This window comes from Carassius auratus, unplaced genomic scaffold, assembly GCF_003368295.1.
Source record: "Carassius auratus strain Wakin unplaced genomic scaffold, ASM336829v1 scaf_tig00216437, whole genome shotgun sequence".
NCBI classification, from domain to species: domain Eukaryota; kingdom Metazoa; phylum Chordata; class Actinopteri; order Cypriniformes; family Cyprinidae; genus Carassius; species Carassius auratus.
The window spans coordinates 182,966-207,143 of NW_020528572.1; the positions used below are offsets into that span (position 1 = coordinate 182,966).

General features: G+C 37.3%; 1 protein-coding gene across 3 annotated transcripts; it reads left to right on the forward strand.

The window, feature by feature from the left end:
* The first annotated feature begins 3,149 nt into the window (after positions 1 to 3,149).
* Positions 3,150 to 24,089, forward strand: LOC113098212 (1-acyl-sn-glycerol-3-phosphate acyltransferase gamma-like). Of its 3 annotated transcripts, none has more exons than XM_026263203.1 (10): positions 3,150 to 3,329; positions 14,807 to 14,865; positions 15,434 to 15,694; positions 16,530 to 16,699; positions 17,712 to 17,873; positions 18,296 to 18,449; positions 20,183 to 20,285; positions 20,577 to 20,652; positions 20,775 to 20,973; positions 21,986 to 24,089. In XM_026263203.1, exons 3-10 carry the CDS (start codon positions 15,517 to 15,519, stop codon positions 22,075 to 22,077), a joined length of 1,134 nt encoding a protein of 377 aa, XP_026118988.1. In that variant the 5' UTR covers positions 3,150 to 3,329; positions 14,807 to 14,865; positions 15,434 to 15,516; the 3' UTR covers positions 22,078 to 24,089. The 3 variants fall into 3 exon arrangements, with proteins under 3 accessions (XP_026118988.1, XP_026118990.1, XP_026118989.1); XM_026263205.1 differs by lacking the exon at positions 3,150 to 3,329 and adding an exon at positions 9,905 to 10,450; XM_026263204.1 differs by lacking the exon at positions 3,150 to 3,329 and adding an exon at positions 13,429 to 13,606.
* The last annotated feature ends 89 nt before the right edge of the window (positions 24,090 to 24,178 follow it).

Genomic DNA, 24,178 nt, shown 5'->3' on the forward strand with positions numbered 1-24,178 from the left:
ATTATGCACATTTTATTGTAATGTGATAATTAGTTACATCTAAATCAGCCCTGAATTGGTAAAAAAAAAAAATACATCAAAAGCATGATGTATAAGTATTTTATTAAATATAATTATTAATCGTATTTTGCATTACCAAAATGATATATTAATTGTCATGAAAATAGTTTTAGAATTTATAAACTGTAAAAAATAGTTCAACTTAGACCGTATTAAGGCCTACAAGTGCGCAGAAAAACCAGTTATTCTTCACCTTAGTTAAGACTTTCATAACTCTGACTCTTAAAGTGAGTGTAATTTTTTATTTAATGTAATGATTGTAAAAATCAGCAGTTTATTAAAGAAAATTTCAATTATTTTGGGTTGAAATATGACCGAGGCATGTTCTTTCATGAGATTCAGCCCTGTTCATCCACTTCAACTTCTACATTTTCATCTTATTTTCCTTAGAAAAAAAAAAAGATGGCCATGTGCAGGACTAATCAGGGCTTGTGCTTCAGCTTTTCATTAGTTACCGAGCTGTTATCTAACTTCTTATGTGTACTTGTACATTACGTATGTGTATGTGTGAATGACTAATGGATGGTTCTACTGTGAGTGTGTGAGTATTTGTGTTCTCCGAAGGAATATGAGGGTGTGAAGCGATAAATGGGGGAGGGAAGTAAAATAAGAAAAGCCAAGTCTAGCCTTTATGAATAAAGACAGTGAGCTGGTATACAGATGATCATGACATCACTGTCTCTGAATGAACTGTACTGGGACCATTTGTTTAATGTGCAGGTTAAGTTTAGGGCAAAAAAGCTGCTTCTTCATGGAGATGCCTTGGTGAACCGTTAATCTTATGATTAACAGCAAAATATGCATGTTAACTATATTTAAAACAGCAGTATGTAGGATTTCACCTTGAAATGAGTTTCAAAATGGGCCAATTTGTATTGTAAACTGAATTTTACTAAGGTGAATGGCTTTGGTTTCTTTTAAACACACTCACACTCAAACGTCTGTTCTGGGAGTATGTAAATTTGTGAGCGGGTATGAATTCCCATGAAAAGGAAGGATTGCTTTATGGTAGCAACAAATGCATGTATATTTACGACGGTGAATTCTACTAACTTAACTGTAGGGGGCTCCAAAGTTAGAAAATACACACAACTACATACAGTTGCTTTAAATATATTAACAAAGTGCTAACACTGAAAGCACACTTGTGTTACTATTAATTAAACAAGAAGTGTGTCCCGATATAAGAAACCCTATCAGAAAAAAGTAAAGAAGGATGTCTCTTCTCTGTTAGTCGGTCACCAAATATTATTTTTCGCAGTGATGTCTAGTGCATTCCATGAGGGAAGTGTGGTCAAGAACATTTGGCATGAACTACATTTTTGTTTGTTCTGTATACATAATATTTGTTAAGTGTATATCGGTCTGTGGAAATTATGTGCTGTCTATTGTAAGACTGTGGATCAAAGTTGACCAAATGACGCTGAGCTCCTTCTAGTGGATAGAGCTTCTATCATCTGAGAAAAAATATTCCACTACCATTATTTAGGCCATAAACGAAGCGATCTTCAGTATACTAGGTCCCTTAATGCCGTTCTTTTTTAATCTGATGTCCTGACTCCATATGATACGATTTAAACGCTTGGACCTATTTGTCATAAATGTATATGTCGTCATCTGTAGTTCAGAGTTTTGTATAACTAGCTGCCTTCCATTACAAGGCATTGAATGCCTTACAACATATACAAAAGCATTTCAGGCCTACTAGTGCTCAAAATATCCAGCTATTCTCCACGTTAGTTGCGAATTCCATAACTCTTGGATTGAGTAGGTTTTATATATATATATATATATATATTTCATTTTTGTTACATTTCATTTTCACATTGTGGACTGAGGTGCGAGTCAGGATAGTTTCTGAGGATGCAACATCTTTAAAAATCGATGGAATCTGACAGAAATTAGTCCATGTGTCTTGGTCTCTCAGTGTGAGTCGTTATTTCGTGTGTAAAATGAGTGTTTAAAACCACTGTGCTTGCTGTAATGTACTCTTGTCCACAACAGTACTGTTTAATAGAAGATTCTACGACAAGAGTACATGAGAAAAATACACTTGAAAATGTGTCCTTCTCACAGAACGCCAAATATGAATTCCAGTGACATCATAATGGGCATGTTGCCAGGGCAACAATTGGAGGCATCATTCTAATTCTCTGTAAATATGTCTCTCTTAACAGTTCTAATAGTGACATGTCAGTGCTTCACAATTCATTTCGATTCCCTCTCTGTTGACATGGTTGGTATCAGAAATAATTTTGGTTTGTTTTGTGTTCTTTCTTTGGTTTTCCGTTCTGAATGGGGTCAGAAAAGACAATTAAAAAATAAATGTTTGGTAAAGTTTTTAGTGCTTTGTTTTCATATCCGGAATATTTTATATATAATATGTAACAATAAAGATTGTAGTGTACAAATCCACATTTATAATGTATGTATGTTATAATGCAATAAATAAAAACAAAGTATTATATTAAATGTTGTATGTGTGTTTCTTAGGATGTTAAGAAAAACGAATGCTTTTTATCATTTTTAATGTGTCTCAAAATTCTGTGTAAAGACAATGGAGCAAAAAAGCCATACTAAAATATTGCAGCATTGACACTTCTGTGGTAGTTCAGCTTCAAACGTCAAAGGTGTTTTTGCATAGTCAAGCCAGCTCAAAAATCATTGTAAACACATAATACAGCTTAAAAGCCAGAAATTTTGCATGCTCTGAGCCACCAATATGGTTTCTGCAACTCTAAACTTTGTTGAAGTCATGACAGTGTACATATTTAATTATTTAACTAATTAATCCTTATCTAGGACGACAATTTCACACCTAGCTATCAATATTTTTATAAAATGATCCCTGTGCAAATGCATATTTCGTTTTTGTACAGTAAATCTGGCCTACCTTTTTTTTTTTTTTTTGTCCATGGTATAAATGCAACTTCTGCACTATCTTTGAGGTAAACTTGATTTTAAAGAAGACTAACTGATAGTATAAAAAATGTAAGTCTGTTTAATTCTCCAGATTGACTTTATTGACGAGGTCAGCGTCTCACAGCAGCCTGAGAGCGAAGGAACTACAAAACGCCATTGTTTCCCGTCGAAGAGGGACAGGAAGTCCTACCACTAGATGCAATGTGTTGTGCGTGGATGGATAACGACACATCTGAGCAGCAACCCAGAGGCTTCGGTACCAGTTTCCGACAGCACTGTCATATTGCATCGCATTAAGCGGAAAAGCACGAATCCTCCACGCAGACCCACTGATGACATTTAAGCAGGTAACGCTAATACACGCGCATGCAACGTGCCGCCGCGCGCTTTAGACGATGACTGTACTCTTAACCCGATTAATATTAATAATGCTGTTATTAACGTTGACAGGAGGTAACATGCGTCCATTGCTTAACCCTGTGTTTTCTCCGTATATTTTATTATTTTGCATTTGTACTGAATGCATTTTTGGTGCTGTGCACGCGCTCGAGGTTTTCCCTGTACTGCAGGGGCCGGTTTATAGACAGCGTGTTTAGGGCACTTCACAAAGCTCACTGCTTAGTAACCAATGCAAGGTAGTTTGACAGCGCACGCACCACCCGTTTAAGATAGGTATTTCCTCCATTTGCATGAGCTGATATAAATCGTGTTCACTCAGCAGTCGTTTGCATATGGCTTTAGCACCGCTGAAGATGAGTGGTGTTTATGACTCGGTTACCGTGTGTCAGTCTCGACCCGCGTGCACGTCATTGTCGTGCGATTATCGGGGTTACTCGAGTTCAGATGCAGCGCTGGGCTCTTGTCTTCACTGTAGTTGATGAATGGGTTTTACTTATGCACTATAATTGACATTAGTCGTGTTTTTATACAATTCCAGCGCATATGTGTAACTGCATTTGGGTCTTTAACATGTAAAATTGTTCCTACTATATGCTTATTTACATTTTCTGACTTTTTTTGAAAGGCTGTTATTATTGTAATTCAGAAGAACCGGTTACATTTACAATAGGCTACCTGGAATTCTGCGCCGTTCCGTTAAATGTTTTCAAGCTTGAATTAAGGTACTGATTACTAAAATGCTCTTCAAAATTCAGACACTGTCATAGCATGCAGCCTTTATTTTTTTTGCCACAGGCTGCTGCAGGAATATTAAGAGTAGTATGCTATTCCATCCATATTAAGCCAGAGTATTTGAATTTACAGCAAAGTTAGAGCTGTCTCTCTTCTAATTTCTTTTTAGTCAATCAAAATCAAAGAGCACTACCAGTGTAATCTGATTCATTCCAAACAAATAAAGGTGCGGCCACATATCTGCAAAATCTTGCAAACCGATCAGGTCCATTTTCTATTGCAGATAGTGTAGTGATGTATGGAGCACAGTTCATATATTTTTAAGCCAAAAAGTTTTCTGTTTGTCCACATGGCAATATTTATTTTTTGACAAACTTGAACATGTTGCGTGGATTCTTATTGAAAAGAGTGGATTTCACTTATGAAGAATCACTGAACAACGGTTAATATGACTGTACTTTGAGTATTATTCTGCTTACACTACACAACTTTCAAAGTCATTGGGTAGCTGTTTTTTGTTTTCACACTGCAAAGCTTTGTCACTTCCGTTCAAAACACATTTCACATTACAGGACTTGGATCGCAGACAGATCTGCAAAGTTAACAAGCTAAATATCTTTAGAACTACAGCGACATATCGAACTTATCCCAGATAATTTCTATGACTATTCAAACATGCCAGTTGTCACTCACAAGGACGAGCTCTGGTTTCCTTCTGATTTCAGGCTTTTGTCAGTGATCTTCATTAACTGTTAGTGAACAGGAAATCAGGGCTATAGTCATGTAGTAATGTATGAACAGCATTATGAACTGGCTTGGTTTTAGTGTATCAAAAGCACATATGAGTTCACTGAATTGCACATCAAGACATTCATTAGGTCTGATTCAAACTCACTTCATGAATTTGGATCTACATTAACGAATTAATAAAATTGTAGGTCTGCCTCTTTTTTTGTATTTTAATTTCAACATATTGTTTTGGCCAGTCAATTAATGGGTTGCAAAAGCATTGGAAAATTGTTTCATTGCTTTGAACTTTGTTTTATTAAGTGCCATTCATCTATACTTTGGTCTTAAATCCAAACCTGTCATTCTTTGCCAGCCATTTGGCACATGAACAATATTTTGTAATCCTCCTTCATTAGAGCAATAATGTATTGGCTCAGAATAAAAGCTGTTATTGAATCAGTTATTTTGACCAGGTTTAATTAGAAAATTCATGTAAATAAGATTGTTTATTATAAATGAGTAGTCCATTTTCAAACGTTGGTACTTTTTGTTGTGCTGGAGTAATGTATAATTGCATGCCTTTGGGAGGATTTTTAAATAAAGATATAAATTCTTGATCCTTATATGTCACACAGTGTATCCATGACACTGCTCTGAGTTAGACAGAACCTTTCTAACATTACCTTTAACCTGATACAGCTTCTTAATTAAACCTAACACTATTACTTTGCACCTGAGGTAGATAACAGCAACCCCATCTTGATTGGGGGCATGTAGTCACATTGTTGTTGGGCAACTTCGTTTTTCACGATTAGAATGTGGGTCAGAGATTTTTAGCAGTGACGCCTTGACATTATCCTCTTAACAGGTCCCTGCTTCATTTGGACAGCAAACAGGGCATTTATCTTCTGTTTTGTAAAAACGGCTTGACTGACATACACCATAATGACTTGCAGGCCGCAGGATGTTGTTTTCGTTTTGAAGGCCGCTTGCTTGTTTCTGGTTATTCAGTTTTTTGTGATTTGAGATATGAGGGAAATAGTGTCTAATTGCCAGTTTTACTTCATTTGTAAGATTATTCGCAATACTATGTCTATATCAGGAAAAGTAACAGAATTGGAAATCTCCTCACCACAGCAAGCAACACAGTTGAACAGATCTGGGGTTTCATCCAAATGTTGTTAAATTGCTGCTGCATTGAACACAATGTTGGAAAGGCTGAGGTTGTTAAAGTGCTGCGAGTTGAGGCTTGGGAGGGAAGGAAAACCAGTGATGTTGTGCAGTACAGTGAAATTGGATTGTACAGTACTGAATCCAAACACAAGTTTTGTGTCTGCACTGTTCTTCTACTATCTGTGAGCAAGAGATGTCATCTCTATTTCTCAAGATCGGTGATTCGTGTGAGCGGCCTGGTTCGTCACCGTCACCTGAAACTTGTATGAATAAAAGATTTACGTGGATACCCAAATTGGCCACCGTTGTAAATTTTTCACATTAATTTATTGGTAAAGCCTTTTTAATTAAAATCAGCAAACACAATTGAAAGAATTATTTTGGTTATCCCTGATAAATAAAGCATAAAATTTGTTTTAAATTTTTTTTTTTTGCATTTAATTTTCTAAGTAAAATGGGATTTAGCCATTTAACATTTAAAGACTGCTTCAACACTGTAGCAAATTGGCTTATAAGGGAAATGTATATAAATCATTAATTGTAATTTATTTATATCAGCTGCCAGTAGTAACTATAACAGAATTAATATTGTCATCTACTAATCAGTTCATCCAGATAACGTACATATCAACTCTAAGAAATAATATTTTCATGGCTACAGAAAATAACTTACAGTATTAAATACATTAGAGCAGTGGTTCCCAAACTGGGGAGCAGAGCCATGACAAGGGGGTCTCGGCAAGGCTGAGGGATAGTGTACAGTCAGCAGATTATTTTGCAAGAGAAACTCTGCAGGGTGATAAAGACTACACTGTGTAATCTTCCCGCTTAGGCCACTTGCCTGATAAGTAAATAATTGAACGCAAAATATTCATTTGACATTTTAATTACCTCAACATGACTCGCAGTACCCGCTTGAGCGCTCCGTTATCAGTTGTAGTAGTTATGGTTGTATCAATAACAGACCACTAGATGACACACTTGAAAAATCAGAGTTGTATTGCAGGGAGCCACGTAGAAATATAAATGAACGATGCATGATTATGCTCTAAGTAGCCTATGTATTTTAAAAGTTTGTGAAAATACTGTCACTGCCAGCTACGTAAAGCAGATAATGAATATACCAAAACAATGTGTCTACATCAAATGAGAGCGGCGCAATGTGACAAAAATAAGTAGAATATAGTGATGTTCTCTGCTGTGGTGCGGTGCGACACGTCAAATCTCCAGCACTTTGACACAAAGGACCTTTGGATTTCCAGTGTTTACTTTGTTGCGTCTAGAGTTTTGAAAAGACAAGAAAATATGACAGGCATATCTCGCCTAAAAATATTTTTCTCTACAAAAAAGTTTGGGAACCACTGCATTAGAGAATGTAGCTAGATCAGATCATAAAAGGAACATTATTCACAAAACGGTGATATAATCGCTGTTGTAATTTGTGCACCAAAAGTTTTATTTACTTATCTAAACAGACAAACATATAATCACTCATACATGGGGGAAGGGCAAGTGAGACCGAATGAAGGAAGCCATTAGAGAAACGGAGTGGAGCTATGAGAAGTGTTTAGTTTACTATACTTGCATTGCCTTGGTCTTTGACAAGTGTCTGGATGTAGTCTCGGATAAAAGTCTTGATGGTTTCAAGGTTTGAATCACTAGGCGTGTGTATCACCAGCAAAGTTACAATATGTATCACAATACAGATCCCATGATACGATACGTATCACGATACAAGGCTGCACTAAATTTCACCTCAGAAGAATTTAGTCAAACAGTGGTTTATTAAACACTGCATAGTTCTATAGGGCTGTTGCTAACTCTATGTATACCTTATTTATTATATATGTTAACTATAACTTTTAAGCCAATCAATGGATGACTTCCCAAAGAATGCAGACACTGTATTTTGGTGGAAGGATGGAAACTTTGGAAGCTTGGAGGCTTTGGAATTTTTTTCAGTAGAGTAGTTAGGCTCTGTAGCTGGAAAATTGGTTGCCAAAGTGAGCATATGCATGGTCAGGTAACAGGTTTGTTTGTATGTTTATAAATGCCAATGTGTGGGTGCTGTTTGGCATATGTTTTGTACTTGTACAAGGATTAGCCTTTGTGTGAGACCCCTGGTGTACTAGGATTGAAAACACTGTGCACTGGCCAAATGACAATTATTGACCTGAGTCCTTTGTCAAAGTTTGACTTAACCAAAGCAGTTCTGACTTCAAAAGTTCTGTCTGTTGTTAATGTTCATCTTTTGTATACATTTTGGTTGACACTTGAAGTATGTAGAAGTTTATGAGACACAGTCTCAAAAATAACTGACATTTTTCATGATGTATTTATTAATCAATATCTAAGGGGAGCTCTTGCAAAGAAAAAAAGTGCTGTTCAAAGGATGTAAATGTATGTACAGAATAATATTTATCCTGAAGTTTGGGGAAATGCAGAGATGAAAGAACATTTTCAATGGATGAAATTTGTAATGATAATGTCTTTTTTTTTAAATGGCTGTTTAAAGAATTCTGAGAAGTGTTTGTTTGTTTGTATGTGTAAGATACTGATTTGATTATAGATTTAGATTTAGACATCTTGACCTCAGCCAAATATGGTGACCCATACTCAGAATTAGTGCTCTGCATTTAACCCATCCAAAGTGCACACACACACACAGCAGTGAACACACACCCGCAGTGGGCAGCCATTTATGCTGCGGCGCCCGGGGAACAGTTGGGGGTTCAGTGCTTTGCTCAAGGGCATCTAAGTCGTGGTATTGCTGGCCTGAGACTCGAACCCGCAACCCTAGGGTTAGGAGTCAAGCTCTCTAACCACTAGGCCACAACTAAGAACAGCTGTACACAGGACATTACACATTCAAGAATATATGGACTCTCTGCAAGGGTTTTCCCATTGATACAGTACAGCAACAAAAGATCATCTCACATCACACAAACTGTAATTATCCCTAGTTTAACATTTTGATTCATTGCTGACCCCGAAAAAAGTCAAGACCTTCATTAATCTTCCTTACTTTCAGCATTTAATGTAAGATGCAAGTTAGTATGGCTCTTTTGCTCCTTTCTGTCCTCATATTTCCCAGGTGATCATCACATCAGAAAGGTGATTATTCTTTGTCCTTTTTCCCTCCAAGTATGGATCGTGGAGCACCTAAGGTATTTACCGGTATTTCTTTTGAGAAACCGTCACCATTGCACATAAATTCCTGGAAGAGGTTATGCTGACCTTTCTGAAATTGGAAGAATTGAGGAATCTGAGTTTAATGCATGTATACAGGGATCGCCGGCATAGTATAATCAAAGACAGATGGAGACTGAGTTGAAAGAAGCCAGAAGAAATGAGATGAAGTGAGCAACAGAAGCACAACAGATAAAAAAGGAAACGCTGTTGTGTGATGTAGGCCTTTGGCACTTTGTGTTCTCTGTTTATGCCAGTAATACAGTTGTGCATTCATGGCTTTGGGCCATGACCTGCCAGATCTTTCTTTGTCAACACCTCATCTAAACTGGACTTGGGGCCTTGTTGACCTTGGATGCCAAAAACAAGTTCACAGATCTACAGCAGGGCAAGCTTGTCCAGCATGCTACAGCACCCACAGGCCTCCAGAATCACTATCGAAACATATCATGCCTCCTTTACAAGATCATTTAAATGCCAGAGAGTGGGCTTAACCCTAGAGGCTCCTCCTGGTGGCTAAAGGAAGTCACCACTGTCCTGTCCCACTTAGCTCAATCGCTTGAAGTTAGTTGAAGTAAATGCAATGTGACTTATCCAGGGTGCTGCTTCAGAGTGCTAATCATTGGTAATCTAATCCCGAGGAGATTAGAGAAGAGGAGGGAACACAGGATGCTGAGAACTGCTCTCTCTGGCTTAACAGAGGGTTGCCGCTACATCCACGTTGTGCTGCAAGACTGCTGCATCTTGCTAAGGATTCGATCATTTCAAACTGTGCTTGGAATTTGGGATAGCAGATGGTAACAGCATCCAGTTGGAGTTCAGCATTGGAAGACTGTCCTTTGTTACGTCCACTGATGTGTGGTTTTGAGTGCTGCTGTCTTAATGGGATCTAGTTTTGTTTCTGCTTGCATCATCATAAAAGTGCTCTCCTTCTGTGGGATTAGCATTAGCATGTGGCTGTAGCCAAAGCGAGACCTTGTCCACCTCTTTCAACTTTTTAAAAGGTTTACTTTGCCAAGTATTTTCAGGAGTACTTTCTGCACTCTCATTTCATCTGTCTCCAAGCTTGTCAAGAACAGGACCGCCTGTCCATTTTTAAACGAAAGCAGAGGAGGCTAATTTCATAATTGTTCTGCTTTGAAGGCCTATCAGTAGAAGTGAAGATGCTGAACCAGGGGGCTGTGATGATCTTCACAGGAATCTGTGGGGCGTTAGTGGTCATGGCAGTGGCCTACTACGCCTACTGGTGAGTCTGGCTAAAGTGCATCAGTGGATTGATTAGGCCGCCTGCTGCTTATGTAAAAGGTTATTGGATTTGAGACAGGCAAAGGTCAAATAAGATACTTGCCTAACACTGTGTCCTAACTACACGCATCGTGACAAGATTCAAGCGACAAGCAATTTGGGTGTCCACACTAGACACACACAAAATAATCAAATATCACAGCCAATCAGAAGTGTGTATGGGCGGGCTCTCTTTGGAAGTGCACTGCACTCGCACTGAAATGGATAAGTTTATAACCTAATTCCTAAATATTAAACCTTTTTAACCTCATTAAATGTACATACTGAGTGACTGATACCATCTTAGCCATGGAGTACACTCATTGGTTGGCAGGTTATAATAGTCGAAAAAAGTTATTCAAATTCACATTAGACATGTTAACATTGAATAACACACATAATCAGTACCTGCATATCACTGTCATATAGTTTATATGTTGTTTTTGCAGCCGAGACGTCGCAAAAATAGAAACGTTTCTAAATTAAAAATTTTGCATGTCGCCATTGCAGCTAGTTAGGACAAAACCTCTGATTGACATGGAAAAGATACCTTTTATCGCGGCGTTGCATGTAGTTAGGACACGGTGTAAGACCTTAATTTGTAGTTATTTGCATGCCTGTCATGTTTGTGGGTGTTTAGGGCACTATGGTGACCATCTGTTGCACAGTTGTCTCTATAACAACTGAAAGGCCACACAGTGTCTCAGGTTTTTTTTTTTTTTGCCTGTATATTCTTCGCTTTAAAGCTTCACAGAGAGTCAAATGAGCTGATACCAAATTGTTAGCTGAAGTCTATCTGAAAATTGATCTGCTGTGGAAGTGTTACCGTCTGAAGCAAAACTTAACTTCCTCTTTTGTGTATTTTTTGAAGTATTGTTACACTGTGGATGTTTATTTTTTTTCTTTTGCACTCTGTAAATTTGAAGCTTTTTTTTTTTTTTGCCTTTTTTTTATAGATCTATTTTGTCCATCTTGGAAAAAGATGGCCCCAGGCTGTCTGATGATGCAGGCCAGACAGCTGTTAACTCCTAAGCTGGATGATCCCTCCATCTCTAATCCCCCACCCTATCAGTGTAGCTGTCATGCTACTAAAAAGTGAATGAGGAACAAGTTAAACAGATATAAACTTACATGTATCTAGTTTTTTTTTTGGCATATTGCATTAAATCATCTTGGTCTGGCTTTGAGTCTCAGGTCCGGTAGGGATTGTCGCTGGGGGAGTGGTATCTCTCCACCTTCAATACCTGATTAACCTGAGCAGGCACCAACCCCAACTGCTCCCTGGGTGCCCCACGACATTGGCTGTCCACGGCTCTGTGTTGTGTGTGTGTGTGTGTGTGTGTGTGTGTGTGTGTGTGTGCACTTGGATGGGTTTAATGCAGAAAGAAAGTGACGTGAGGAAAGTGAAGTGTAGTTTGGCCAAGTATGGTGTCACATACTCAGCCAAATTTCACTTCCTTTTTCTACAATATTCACTCATCATGACTGTAAAGTAGGGCATTCTAAGACAGTCTTCTGCAGTATTTTGTCTCTCATTTAGTAGAAAATGTGGTTCACACCCACTAACCATATTAAAGCTACGATAGGTGATTGTCTTTAGAAGCATTTTTTGTTACGGTGGTTGAAAGTCTCTTTGCACACCAATAGCAATCATTAAGTACTTAAAAGCAGATTCATTGATGCTCAGAAACCATGGAGCCCCTGAATATAGTTCTAAACTAATCTGCACAAAACAAAATCAGCAGATGAGCTGAATGAAAACACAAATTCACTCTCTGACAGCAGGTGGCGCTTATTGAACAGCGGCGATATAGCATCTCCTTGGTTGCAACTTTAAACAAAGACGCACCACAGTTATGAACACCACTTTAATATGCATTATACATAGGCAAGGTGAAAAGAAAATACCATCTAAACTATTCTAAAGACCATCCGTTCTCAAAAATATATACTTATATAAATCATATAAACTCCTACCCCCAGTTGTATCAAAATTCGTTTAACATCTCAACCATTTTCAACCGTTTTCAACTGGCTCAGGGTGCATCGTTACATGCCTAGTACATCATTTACTTTTCTTGTTCATCAGTTCTGTATAACAATTCATTAATTTAAACCGAGGAAATAAACTAATAAATACAGTGAATGGGAGTTTTGTGTGCTCGGGTGCTGACATTCTCAGTGCTGTCAAAATTAAAGTCCCACTCCCACAAACACATCGGGCAAACCGGAAAACTTATCTACAGAAGCCAATCATTTAAAAAGAGCTGAAATCTCAACATTGGCTATATATTGGTGAACCACTAGTGGTCTGTAGTGCATATGTGACCCTGGAGCACAAAACCTTAAGTCGCTGGGGTATATTTTAAGCAATAGCCAAAAAAACATTGTATGGGTAAAACTATCAATTTTTCTTTTATGCCAAAAATCATTAGGATATTAAGGTTAAGATTGTTTTCGTGTTCCATGAACATATTTTGTACATTTCCTACTGTAAATATATCAAAACATTTATTTTTGATTATTAATATGCATTGCTAAGAATTTTTAAATGTGATTTTCTCAGTATTTAGATTTTTTTTTTTGCACCATCAGAATTAAGATTTTCAAATACTTGTATCTTGGCCAAATATAACATCAGCTTTCAGATGATGTATACATCTCAATTTCGAAAAATTGACACACAAGACCGGTTTTGTGGTCCAGGGTCACATATAGTTTGGTGGAGAAAGTGGAATGTGCGAACTGTATCATATAGTGAAGTCTAATTTTGCTCGTATTTCTTATACTCTTCTCCAACAAATTGATCTGGTGATCCCTCAGAATGTGCATACACCCTCCCTCTCACACACCTAGTGCAGCACACCAACCTTTCATTGGTGGTTTTGGCATTCAGAGCACTCTGCCATTCCCTTGATCTCTCTCTCTCTCACTCACACACACACACACACACTTTGGTAAAGTTCCAAAGTTTACTTCAGTTTGTGCGGTGGTAGATAGGAGTACAGAGTTCAACTCTTTCCTTCCCTCCCTCTCTCATTGTTCTTCCTTTGCTCCGTGTCGGTCCACTCCAAAGTCACAGTTAACTCATTAAACTTCCTATGGGTCTTCATCTCAGGTTAGTGATGTTTGTGTTCTGTTTGTCTTGGCTGATGTGTTGGTAGAGGAGCTGAAGCTTTGTCGGGTTTAAACTTTTACTCGCTGGTTTCTAGCTGCCCCCATGTTGGAACACGATTGTTTGCTGTTTATTTAAAAAGGCAGCACATTTGGCAGAGTTGCTCTTGTGATAAATGCTAATTCACAGGAATCATCGACTAGCTTAGAAGTATTACGGTAGTTAGAATAGCCACTTTTCCAGTGTTTTACCTGATAATATAAGATGGTTTTGCTTTTGTCATCTGATGCTTGTTTTCACATCTTCAGATTGAGTTCAAACTCACTGTTTAGCATTGTAAGGCGTCCTACAAATGAGATCGTAAGACTCTCCTAATCCACCATAAACTTTTGTTAGCTCCCAACTCACAGCAGTGATTTTACACATACAAAAACAGATCAAGCAACACACTGCACTGCATAATAACTGAGAAAAATGATAGTATTGATGGGGTCAGACAGGCCTCCTGCAGGTTACCAGGTGGCCAGTTGCAGTAGTTTGGCAACTTCCTACTGAGTATCAGATTTAACTGCAAGGAAGCATTGAGCTTCAGTCCTCTCTTTGCATTTGGCTTAGTAGTGCTTTAAAAGATTATTTAGCAAATAAATTTGCTGAAGCGCTCATTTTGTTAGAGTATTACTCCAGTTTTTGACTTGCAGTTGTTGTCTTGTTATCGGATTAAGCAGTGCTGGGAGATTAAAGCCTGATAAGCTTTCAAATGAGAGACCTTTAGATCCAATGAGTGTTTGTGTGATACTGTCTTTCAGAGTAGGATTTTTGTGCATGACAAGTCCTGTTGAGGTGAGGTGTTGCCAAATAATAATGGAGAGAGAATTGCTGTTGGGGGGGTTGTGAAATTGAGGCAGTCAATGCATGCAAGTGAGAAAGGGAAATTGTAGGAGGTGTTTGGTGTTCCTCCAACTGGGTGAAAGGGTGTGTGTTTGTGCACGGTGTGTGTGTGCAGTGCAGCTGTACGTGTGTGCAGTGCTGGTGCATGTGGTCTGTGGTCATTAACCCTTGGCTACTTTACAGTGGATTTTTGTGTGTTGGAACAAGATGTGGCAGTAAAAATAAACCGGACTAAATGTGTGGCTGGTGACTGTTGCATTTATGGCTCGGGCCGTCATGAATTCTCTAAATGCGCTCTGTCTGTTTTTCTCTCAGGTCGGTGGTTCTAAGTGAAGGGCCGTGTAAAAGAGGGTTGTAGAGACGAACCCGCTGTGGTGAGTTAAACTTTCATGATATTTAGTTTGATGACTTAAATGATATGTTGGAACATTTTAAACATGAATATCAGAGGGCAACAGAATTGACCGTTACAAATTCCAAAATTGCACAAGTCCATAATTACATATTTGCAGATATTCATAAAGTGAATTCAAGCTCTATATTGCGTTATATATGTGAATATATATATATATATATACTGACGCAGTTTAGCTTTATTCTTTTGTTGATATTTTTCCATTTTTATCACTAGTTTTCATGGTGTTATATGCAAAATCTTATTGTCCAATCAAGTTAGAGCACTATTATATATTATTTTTTAAATAGTTGTCTGATTAGTCCATGTAACTTCTGTAAAAAAATTAATAAAAATAAGTTACCCACTAAATTTATACATTATGTAACAGGAGTCTTCCTGCCCCCATGGGTTCTTCGGCCTTAGAAAGTTTGAAGACCCCTAGTGTAATGTAAATAAACCCTAATAATAAAAAAGCCTGTAGGCTGCTGCTTAATTATATGAGTAAGTTTTAATGTTGCATCTCTTCTGTCTCTCTTGTCCTCTAGCAGTGTGTGTGTGTGAGCGTGTGTGTGTGTGTGTGTGGGTGGGTGAGTGAGTGTGTGTGTGTGTGTGGAGGGGGCTCTCAGTCATGGGTGTGGTGGCGTGGCTGAAGAGTCTGTTCGTCCTGCAGCTCTTGATTGGCTTTGTGTTCGTGGTGAGCGGCCTCATCATCAACTTCATCCAGCTGTGTACCTGTGTGCTGTGGCCCTTCAACAAACAGCTGTACCGCAAGATCAACACCAGACTCTCCTACTCACTATGGAGCCGTGAGTCCTTTGTTTGTCCTCAGCTCAGTGTTTCTGAATATGCTTTTATAGACTTCTATAGCAAGTACTTTTTGTTTACCTTGTTAATGAGAATGTTTACTTTTAAGTGAATTTATTCCAAAGATAGGTAACAATTATTGCATTATATATAATATTTATTTATTTATTAATTTATGTATTTATTTATTTATTTGCCTTCACGAGTTGTGCATTGCAGGTTACTGGACAAGAAGCCATTATTGTTGTAATGTAACATTTACGAGACATGGTGTTCTAGACGTCACATGCACAGACTAGTCTTGCATGTTACATATGCATAATGCATACAGATTTAATGCTTTTTGGTTTCAGATCAAGTGAGCAATTATTATCTAACATAAAATTTCCCTGAAAAGTATTTTTAAACTTTCCTCTTTTTCTGTCATGTGGTTTCTATTACGATGTATTTTATTTTTGTTTAATAAGAAAATTTTATTAAATGATTATTGCTAGAAAATAAAACCGCTCTAATTAGTGTTTTAAACTTTTTTTCTTTAGGCGTACCATGTTTTCTATAATTGGCAAAAAGAATTGCCAGCCCATATTAAAAAATGAGAGAAATTTATTATGATGTGCTGAGTATGACAATCAACTTTTTTCTGTGTTAAGCAATTTACAGCATCCAATTCAAATTTATTTGCCTTTACATTTACATTTATTCATTTATCAGATGCTTTAAATAAACAGAAGCAATCCAGTCAACCATTTGCATGGCGCTTGTCACGATATAGATCATCCTAACGCATGTGGTGGCGTAATACCTGCCTGACACACTTTTCTACTGCTTTCTTAACAGAGCTGGTGATGCTGTTAGAATGGTGGTCCAGCACAGAGTGCACGCTGTACACCGATCAGGCCACGGTGGATAAGTTCGGCAAAGAGCACGTCATCATCATCCTCAACCATAACTATGAGATCGACTTCCTGTGTGGCTGGACCATGTGTGAGAGATACGGCGTACTGGGGGTGAGTCCTGACAAGCCGTGAAGACGCCGTAGAGAAGCTGTGAGGGATGGTGCTTTAAGATTTGAGGTGTGACAGTTGTGTCTCAAAAACATGAGTGCATTAAAATCATCCAAACTAAAATGGAAGCTGATAAATGTGACTAGCTTCTTTTATGTAGCTTCCTTAAGAGAAAATTGTGCACATGATGCTTTGATTTGTAATATTAGAAAGTGGCTAAGATATTCTTCTGAAGAACAAAAATCATATCTCACATGGATACTGGGTGAAATTATGCTATTCAGTTATATGGAGATGTTTCAAATCAGTACTTTTCAGTAAATAAAACTTAAAAAGTACTTGTATGCACATAAGTGAAAATAGTATTGGGTGCTGCAGGGCATTAGTGAAATTCCATTCATTGAAGAGCGTAATTCTGTTATTTACAATATCATATTTCTCTTTTATAGCCACCTGTATTGGTCAGTTTATGCGTTGTGCAGTGTTATTTATTTTAATTTTTTATATATACAAAATGTATCTATTTATTAAAATTTTGAATTGGCTTTATTTTTATTTCTTTTTTTTTTTTTTCTTACAATTTTAGTTATAGTAAATTTATGAACTTTTGTAATTTTATTTTTTTAATAATATTTCTATTTAATAGTTTAAGTAATTCAACGTACTTAATTTATTTGTTTTTCCAATAAATAACTTAATTTCAATTAAATAACACATTTTTACACTTAGTTTTCATGGTAACATTTCTACATTTTGTTTAGTTTTTTGTTTATTTTATTTAAATAAAATAAAATATTTTTCAGTAGTTATAGTTAACAATAACAAAAACTCACCACTCATATTTGTTTTGTATTTAATAATCTTATTAACCGTGAGGATCAGTCCCAGGAGATCTATTTGTCTTTCCTCTCTTGGATAAGTTCTGATGTTGGCTTTATTTGTTTTTGATTGAGTGGATGATTTGAATTATTTTTGCATTTTCTATCCTCCCTTCACTTTGATTTTTCTCATCCAGAGTTCTAAGGTTCTGGCTAAACACGAACTGCTGAAAGTTCCTCTGATCGGCTGGACGTGGTACTTCCTGGAAATTGTTTTCTGCAAGCGGAAGTGGGAGGAGGACAGAGAAACTGTCTTCAGTGGGCTGAACCGTCTCCGAGATTACCCAGAATGCATGTGGGTGAGTACAATGAGTGAATAGGATGATCTGATGACTTGATAATCAAGCAGAGCTTTAGGAATGACCTGAGCCTTTTCTGTTTAGCATGGTGATATGTACTGAGTATTTGATGAATTGTAGGGCTAACCACATCCTCAAATCCAGTTTGTAAATCTCTAAACCCATGCAAATGTTCTGTAATGGTTCAGAACTATTCAGTTCCTAACAGGCAGATTTTGGTTAACCAGTAGTCTTTTTCCTTTATGTGCATTTGGGATAAATGTTTTCTATTATAGTAAGATCATTTATAAAGCGCTCTGATTGGAAGTTTCCATTGGCAAAAAAGATGCAGAGATTACGAAGTGATAGGATTACTGTGTTTAACACTGACCTAGGAAATACAATCCTCTGGTGTGTGTGTGTGTGTGTGTGTTGTTTGGCAGTTTCTTCTGTACTGTGAAGGAACGAGATTTACGGAAAATAAACATCAGATAAGCATGCAGGTGGCTGAGAGCAAGGGCCTTCCGAAACTGAAGTACCACCTGCTGCCCCGCACCAAAGGATTCACCACTACAATGCAATGCCTGAAGGGAACAGGTCAGAAAAACGTTTCCACACACTCCATCACCGTCACAGAGCTGCTCTGTGTTATCCTGTTACAAGAGACAAACATTGCTTCCTGAAAGTAGAAAATACCAGTGGTCCAAAGAGAACATGTCCAAACACATAAACTTCCTTATTCATGATGCTTTTTTGGATTTCCACCAGCCTGGTGTCTAATAATAATGTCCAAGTGTCCACTTATCGGAGACCCTAGACCGAGAGCAGTTATCCGTAACATGATGCTGTTAGTGGTTATGGTGATAACTAATGTTCTTCCTAGAATTCACATGTTCCCAAAATACTCTTGACGCGTTGCCATAAGAAAATCCCCACACATTTACCACCTCAGTTGTCGAGAGACTCTCCGTCTGTCACCTGCGGTCTAAATATAGGCTGTGAGTTTAGACTATATTTCAGGTATAAACTGCCATACAGAAGTTTTAAGATCATTAAACAAATGATTACCAAAACGCAATTTATTTCATCAAAATTATAATAAACCATTATTATAGTGAAATACTACAATATAAAAAAGTTATTTTCAATATTAATGTTGTAATTTAAATGCAGATTTATTTTTAAATTTGGCAACGCATCTTTACTCTTCAGTGTCACGTGATCCTTTGCTTCTTAAGAAACATTTCTTAATATTATCAGTTTTTAAAAACACTTATGTTGCTGTTTTTGTGAGTTTATTTTCCAGCTTATTTACACTTTGTACCAATCTTAATCTTTACTGTCACTTTTGATCAATTAGATGCTGAAAAACAATATAAAAATATAATTTGACACACCTCAAACTTTTAAACCTTGTGTAAATAAAACAAGCCATTGTTTGATGAAACAATATGATGTTATCACTACGCATGTCACAACATGATGCTTATTACAATTGTGATGCATATCTAGTATTGTGATTGTGTTCTGTGGTGCAGTAGTTAGTTTAAAACACATCACTTACAGATTACTTGTGTCAGGATGGTTCTTTCCTCTAAAGAGGTGACTGAAATGGACTCGTGAACTTGATTTGACTGCAGATGGGCCATCATGAATGAATCATGCTATCCATCCTCCTGATTTCCATGCCAATTATGCTCAATTCATATTCTACTCTGTTGAGCTTCTTCCCCTCTTATCCTGACATGAATGATATCTGGTGCTCTGAATCTTTAATTAGATTAGAAACATTATTTACTTCAGGAGTTGAACCAAAAACAAATTGTCATCATTTCAGTTGATTTCTTCTTTGGAACACATTAGAAGATATTTTCAAGAATATATTGGTCACTTTGTCCATTCAATTATAGTGAATAGGGAGTTTCAAGCTTCAGAAAGGTTCAAAAGATCTGCAAAACTGGCATGCGACTCTCCATGACACTTTATTTACAGTATTTTGAATTTATATGATGGCTATTTGTGAGGATAGTTCACCAAAAAATGAAAGTTATGTACTGTTATTATTAACTCACCCTCATGAAGTTAAACCCGTATGACTTTCTTCATTGGAACATAAATACAGATGTTCTGAAGAATCTCGGTAGCTTGAGTAGCAATTGACTTCCGTTGCATAAACAAAAGCGCGAGGCTGAATGACATCAGAATGAGTAAACGAAGACAGAAGTTTCGTTTTTGAGTGAACTATCCATCAAAGTTCTATACGCTGTATTTTTGGAACATTCAAACATTTCATTCCGTGACATCAAAATGTATTCGTTCTGTTTGAACAGTGAAAGCGGTGTATGATGTCACGCTGAACTTCAAAGACAAGCAGAACCCGACCCTGCTGGGCATCGTTAACGGCAAGAAATACAAAGCAGACATGAGCATCAGGTGAGCCACGGAGCTGAAGTCTTCCTGATTCTCATTAGCTGCTTTAATTCTAAAATCTGACGTGAGATTTGAATTTAAGGATATATTATGATAAACGAGTGTGAGTGTCCAAGTTCTCAGTCACAAGCTTTTGAGGGTTTTGTGTCTTATTGCTGACTTGAAATCTCCTTAAATATTTGGATTAAGGTTGTAACGAAGAGGATCTGTTCCTCTTCTGCTGTGCTGCATGCGGTGACAGCGCCCTCTACTGGAGTGTGTCATGCTTCTCTGACCTCACTGTTGTCTCTGCAGGCGCTTTCCTGTGGAGGAGATTCCTGATGATGAGAAGGAGTGTGCTATCTGGTTACACAAGCTCTACCAAGAGAAAGTATGAAGCTCAGGCTCTATTTGAACTGTGTTTTTTGAGTTCAGATGTTATTGTTTTATTTTGCGTCTGATTCATTGCATTTAATGTGCGCTGCAATTCATCTCACGTCTCTGTCGTTCAAGGATGCGTTACAAGAACACTATGAGAAAGAAGGCCGTTACCCTGGTCCCACCATCAAACCCAAACGTCGAGTTTGGACACTGCTGAACTTCCTGTTTTGGGCTACTCTCCTGCTCTCTCCACTTATTAACTTTGCCTGGGATGTCTTTGTCAGCGGTTCTCCCCTCCTCATCATTGGCTTTATGATCTTCCTCGTTGTCGGTCAGTCGTTGTTTTATTCATGTATTCTATTCTTGTAGTGGTTTTTGTAGCTTATTCATAAAGACTGAATTATAGATTACAAGGGTTGTTTTTCCATATCAGTTAGTGTAGAGATCTGCGTGGTTGTATACATTTTAAAATGACAAAATAGTCTGAGAAACTTTACTGAGAATAAAGTTTGGGTAATTGAACTCTGTCTGCTGTTCAGAGTGTAATATTCTCAGGTGATTAAAGTGCAAACAAATTTTACATATTGCTTTAGCATCATTTTTGTCCTTGGTAAAGTGCATCCACTTATCTATGTTGTATGCATAAAACAGATCATGCCATTAAAGAAGCGCTAAGTGATGTTTTTGGGCAGTAGTTTTAGCACTCTGAAAACTGCTGGCTGAAACCATGATTTTTGTTGTTGTTACCAAGATTAACTTGCACCACTGGTTTGAAGTAATACTTCAATAAATAACATTAAACTATCTAAATTGTCCCTTTCTACTTAATTATAAATATTGTTTGCTTCTGTCTAGCAATAATTGAGATTCATCAGTGTGTTATTAGTTGTTTTGATGATTGTAGGATTATATATATATATATATATATATATATATATATATATATATATATATATATATATATATATATATATATATATATATATATATATATATATATATATATATATATATATATATATCTCTCTACCTTCTCTCCCTACAATTCATTGATTGGAGGATTTTGCCATGTTTGACTATGGCACAAACTAAAAGCTATTTACTATTTAAAGAAATACCTTTAACCAGTAAATAGCTTTACAATTTAATGTGTGGCGAAACATTAAAGTAAACTGCATTTGTTAAGTGCAAGAGTTGAATATACCCTATTCATTAGAGCATACGATTAAAACAAAAAATTAGCAGACTTGATAAATTCCTGCACAATTGTTTAGATGTCATGAGTTATATATCATTATCCAGCCACTGATGTGACTTCGCTGTCACTGTTTCTCTCTCTGCAGCTTCTGTAGCAGTTCGCCGGCTCATCGGTGTAACAGAAGTGAAGAAGACAGGATCCAGCTACGGCAATATAGAAGCCAAGAAGGAGAACTAAACATTTTTAAAGTGTCAACACCGTGTGGCCACTGTATCGCTCACCCTGCAGTCCAGCCTCAGGCTCAAAGCTGCCCTGTGTGCAGTTACCCTTCTTTTTACAAAAAAAAGAGAAAAAATGCGAATGAAATATTAAAATCTCAGCATTGGGAGGTGTATAGGGATATAATTCTAGATTTAACTTAATACGCTAGTATATAAACATTATGATAATTTTTATGAACCAACTAAATGGGAAATAGAGGAGAAGAAACACTCATCAGCTATGGATCAATGACGAAACGCTCATCTTCTCCGCCAGAGAAAGATGAGATGAACCAGAGAGACCAACCGCTGATACCAATCACCCTATCAGTGACTAGTCCCTCCTGTTTAGCCCCACCCTTTAATTTGATAAGACCCACCTTTTTCCCCCCAAACAAGCCCACTTTTTTTGTCAAAGTCCTCCATTAAATGTTTTGTAACACTTCCTTCACTGCATCTGCAATTTCAGTAGTTGTTTCTTCACAGCGATCCTCTTTGGATCTTCACCCAAACCACACAGAGTCACTGCGATCAGGATTTCACGTCACAGGTCAGCGGAGCGTGCAGCGTTTGAGGAAGACAAACAGCCCAGCCAATCAGCAATGATGGTCACGACACAGCCCCTGCCCAACAAATGAACTGTTGTAGATCGTTGGTCTGTTTCAGCTGGAGTGAAACCTGTTCAGTGTGACCAACTTGATGGTAATAGATACGGACTGAGCAAGAAAAAGCATGTCTACTGTAACTCCTGTACTCCCATTTTTGCAACCTTTTCACAATGGTGTCTTGACCCACTGCATCACCATTGTATTACTGGCTATGCTGAATAAGCCCTAAATGTTTTCTACCAGTGTAGTTCACCTAGAGCATCTCTTTAGTTAGTGAGCAGTTTTGTCAAAAAATGTAAGGCAAAAAATGATTCAATTGCCTGATCTCCTGAACTAAATACCAGGGGAAGAAGAGTGAGAGTAGCTGAATGACCCAAGAAGAAAACGATGAGTTTTATCAATAAAGAAAGAGTGTGAAACTTGTTGAGTGTGAAGTAATGACACTAATGGTTTGTAAATAAACTCTAGAAGTTTCTTCTTGACTCAAATCCATCTGAATTCGCAACTTTGCACTTCGTTTAAATCAAGTCTGTCTTTCTGTCACCCATTATTTTCAATGTGCAACTTGGTACTTTTTCATGGCAAAACAGGAAACTAATAATGCAAGCCTTAACGGAACAGATCAGTGCAGCTTTGAATGGTGTACGCTTGGAAAGTCCAGTGTGGTTGTGATTCTCTCATATTGTGCAGGTTTGCTGACCCCCGAATCATGTGTAGATCACAGATAGAGTTCGTGTGAAAAAGCTTCAGAAGCAGCGACGTGGATTTGGGAGATTTGCGTGACATGAGTGTAGCGGGTGTGAGGTTTGTAATTTAGGTCAAAGACCAAAGTTCATTCAACTAAAATATTACTGCACAATGTTTACTTTTTACCCAAACCTGGTTTGAAGGAATATTGAGTTAATGTATTTTTATTTGAACAAGTTATTTCTAAGAGACTGAATTTATTATTTTCACAAAAAGCAGTGATTCCCACAGTATATTTCTTTTTTTTTCATGAGATGATACTGTGAAAAAACTAATCCATGTAATGTGTATGGGTGATCTGGGATTGTAGATAAGACCACTACAGACAGGGTAGGACTCCGAGCCAAGATCAGTTCTAGTACTCTGGTGCTGTTATGGTCTTATTATAAATGTTGCTACTGTATACTGTAGTATAGAAATGACAAGATTCAGTTCTTAGAGCACAGACTAAGTGGTGGGCTTTGGAACAGAAGCTAAATATTATTGAGAGTGTTTCTGACTTGCTTTCAAATCCCTCCTCAAAAAAGCTGTATGTGAACGGAGGTCGAGTAGAACTAAAAATGTAGTGTGTTAAAACCACAACTTTTTTTGTATCTTATTTCAGATCAATTAAAGCATTCAATGTCTGATTGAAGCTGGAGTTGTTTCATTTCATTCAATGAATAACCAGGTTCTCTGTAGGGATGGGCATTTTATATATGAATATAATAAAGATGTATTAAC

Excerpts from the sequence above, each read along its gene's own strand:
- LOC113098212 (XM_026263203.1), top strand. The coding sequence starts at position 15,517 with ATGGGTGTGGTGGCGTGGCTGAAGAGTCTGTTCGTCCTGCAGCTCTTG. Across the intron at positions 16,700-17,711 it reads AGAGATACGGCGTACTGGGG|AGTTCTAAGGTTCTGGCTAA; the intron begins GTGAGTCCTGAC and ends TTTCTCATCCAG. Across the intron at positions 20,974-21,985 it reads TATGATCTTCCTCGTTGTCG|CTTCTGTAGCAGTTCGCCGG; the intron begins GTCAGTCGTTGT and ends CTCTCTCTGCAG.